This window comes from Aegilops tauschii, chromosome 6 (genome assembly GCF_002575655.3).
Source record: "Aegilops tauschii subsp. strangulata cultivar AL8/78 chromosome 6, Aet v6.0, whole genome shotgun sequence".
Classification (NCBI taxonomy): Eukaryota; Viridiplantae; Streptophyta; class Magnoliopsida; order Poales; family Poaceae; genus Aegilops; species Aegilops tauschii.
In genome coordinates this window covers 401,502,303-401,505,069 of record NC_053040.3, presented here as the reverse complement: position 1 = coordinate 401,505,069, position 2,767 = coordinate 401,502,303, and the positions used below count along the sequence as shown (strand labels likewise).

The following is a 2,767-nucleotide window of genomic DNA, read 5'->3' as shown; positions in this document are numbered from 1 at the left end:
CAATCAGCTCTTCAAAGTCAGAGTTATTGTGCGTACAAGTTGGATCTTTCGAAGGCTTACGATCGCGTCGATTGGGATTTCTTGGAGAAGGCACTTCTGAAGTGGGGCTTCTCAGGTACATGGGTGAGCCGGATCATGGAATGTGTTAAATCAGTGAAGTATTCAGTCAAGTTTAATGGGAAGTTGTTGGCCCAGTTTACACCGACAAGGGGACTTCGACAAGGTGATCCTTTATCACCTTTCTTATTTCTTTTTGTGGCTGATGCTTTGTCCGCCTTGTTACATAAAGCAATACGAGATGATGGCCTAGAAGCATTAAAAATTTGTAGAAGAGCTCCGGAAATTTCTCATCTTTTGTTTGCGGATGATACATTGCTCTTCTTTCGTGCGAGTTCTGAACAAGCGACAATTGTCAAGGGGGTGTTGAACACATATGCGGAGGCTACGGGACAACTCATTAACCCGGCGAAGTGTTCCATCTTGTTTGCAGACAATTGCCCAGTGACGACCTCAAATGAAGTTAAAAATATATTGGGAGTTGCTCAGGAAGTATTTGAACCAAAATACCTGGGTCTTCCGGTCCCAGAGGGGAGAATGAACAAAGGTAAATTAGAACCACTTCAAGCCAAGTTGAGCAAGAGGCTAGTGGATTGGAGCGAGAGGTATATGTCCATGGCAAGTAAAGAAGTTCTTATTAAGGCGGTTGCACAAGCAATACCTACATATGTTATGAGTGTTTTTAAATTGCCCATGTCAGTTTGTGATGACTTGACCCGCATGATAAGGCAATACTGGTGGGGTGTGGAGAATGGGAAGAGGAAAATGGCATGGCTTGCTTGGGATAAAATGATACTACCCAAAGCTACGGGTGGAATGGGATTCAGGGACATGAGAGCTTTTAACCAAGCTCTCCTAGCCAAGCAGGCATGGAGATTAATTGAACACCCTGAAAGTTTAGTCGCGAGACTATTGTGTGCCAAATATTACCCTTCTGGCAGCTTGGTGGACACTGTATTTACCGGCAATGCTTCTACTGTCTGGAGAGGTATAGAACATGGGCTAGAGCTGGTGAAAAAAGGCATGATCTGGAGAGTGGGTAACGACAATAGTATCAGAACTTGGCGAGATCCATGGATCCCAAGAGGGCCTGTGCTAAAACCAATTACCCCAAAAAGAAGATGTCGACTGAACAGAGTTTCTGAGTTTCTTGATCATAGAGGTAATTGGAATATTGATCTTCTAAATGAACATTTTTGGCCGGTAGACGTGCAAGTGATCCGGAGCATTCGAACATCACCGAGCCAGGATGGTGATTTTCTTGCATGGTTTCCGGGCAAGTTTGGGCAATTCTCAGTCAAATCGGCCTACCATAGGGCGATGCAGGAGCACATACGACGTCACAACCCAGGTGCTAGCAACTCAAGACCCGAGGGGGATCGCGCCTGTTGGAACTGGGTGTGGAAGGCCCGAGTACCACATAAAATGCGATCATTTGCATGGAAGGTCTCGGTTGGCGTGTTAGCTACTACAGCATGCAAAGTAAAGCGTCACATTAGCGAATCTGAAGTTTGTCGGCTGTGCGGAGATTCAAAGGATGACTCATTTCATGCATTAATAACATGTCCAAGCTCTGTCGCGATATGGAATACAATGAGGCAGGTTTGGCCACTCCCGACTAATGATGAGTTAATCTACACGGGGCCGGAATGGTTAATGTCACTGCTTGCGGATAGGACAGAGAAGATACATGCAATGATTATCATGTTGCTTTGGCATATATGGTCTGTACGGAATGACCAGTTGCACCATAAAGCCACTCCACCGCTTGACATCACAAAAGACTTTTTATGCAGCTATTTATCTTCTTTCAATCAGGCCCAGAAACACATCATTGAGGATATCATTAAAGGAAAAATGACCGTGGATGAACAGGTGGCCATCCCGGCTCCTATTAGTGCTAAACGTGCACCCTGGCCAAAACCTCCCCTGGGATGGGTCGCACTATCTACGGATGGATCATTTGTGAAGGAGACAGGACTAGCTGGGTCCGGCATGGTGCTTAGGGATTCCGAGGGGGAGGTTATCTTCTCGGCTTATCGGTACCTGTTCAACTGCAAAGATGCCCTTGAAGCAGAGATTAGCGCTATTCTTGAAGGATTGTCAATGAGTATACAGCGGTCAGAATTGCCAATTGTGATCCAATCCGATAACGCGACCGTTGTTGCTGCATTGACTGATGACTCGTTGGACCGTTCTGCATACGGTCATCTCATGTTGGAGATCAAGAAAACTCTGGACTCGCGTGGGTTTATTCTGTTGAAAATTGAGCATCATCAAAATAGAGTTGCTCATAGTTTAGCTAGTATAGGAAGATCTGGTGGTAGCACCGCTTGTTGGTTGCGCCGTGTGCCAGACATCGTTACTCATGATGTACTAGCAGACTGTAATTCTGTTTCTGAGGAATAAAACCCACATTATCCCGCAAAAAAAAAGAAAGATAACATGGTGGATAGTCCAGGCTACCACATTCTTACCCCAAATATGGGTTAAGATTTGGGGGAGCCCAGACTATAAGATAGTGGGATTTTGGGAAGGCCGTTGGACGTCCAGTTTATGTCCGAACATGATCAGACATATGAGGGAGAAATGAGCTTCGACCTTGAAAATGACCTTAATCATTTTTTTGATTTATTTATATATGTTGTAGCCCGTAGCAACGCACGGGCATTTTACTAGTATATATATAGGACGGCTAGCCGGCCAGCGA

The 2,767-nt window shown here is 45.2% G+C and overlaps 1 protein-coding gene across 1 annotated transcript; it reads left to right on the top strand.

Moving 5' to 3' along the window:
- Window positions 1-1,914: 1,914 nt before the first annotated feature.
- Window positions 1,915-2,466, top strand: LOC141026119 (uncharacterized). Its single transcript, XM_073502093.1, has one exon. The coding sequence runs from the start codon at window positions 1,915-1,917 to the stop codon at window positions 2,464-2,466; it is 552 nt and encodes a 183-aa protein (XP_073358194.1).
- Window positions 2,467-2,767: the final 301 nt, after the last annotated feature.

Coding starts and splice junctions, on each gene's coding strand:
- LOC141026119 (XM_073502093.1), top strand. CDS start 1,915: ATGACCGTGGATGAACAGGTGGCCATCCCGGCTCCTATTAGTGCTAAA.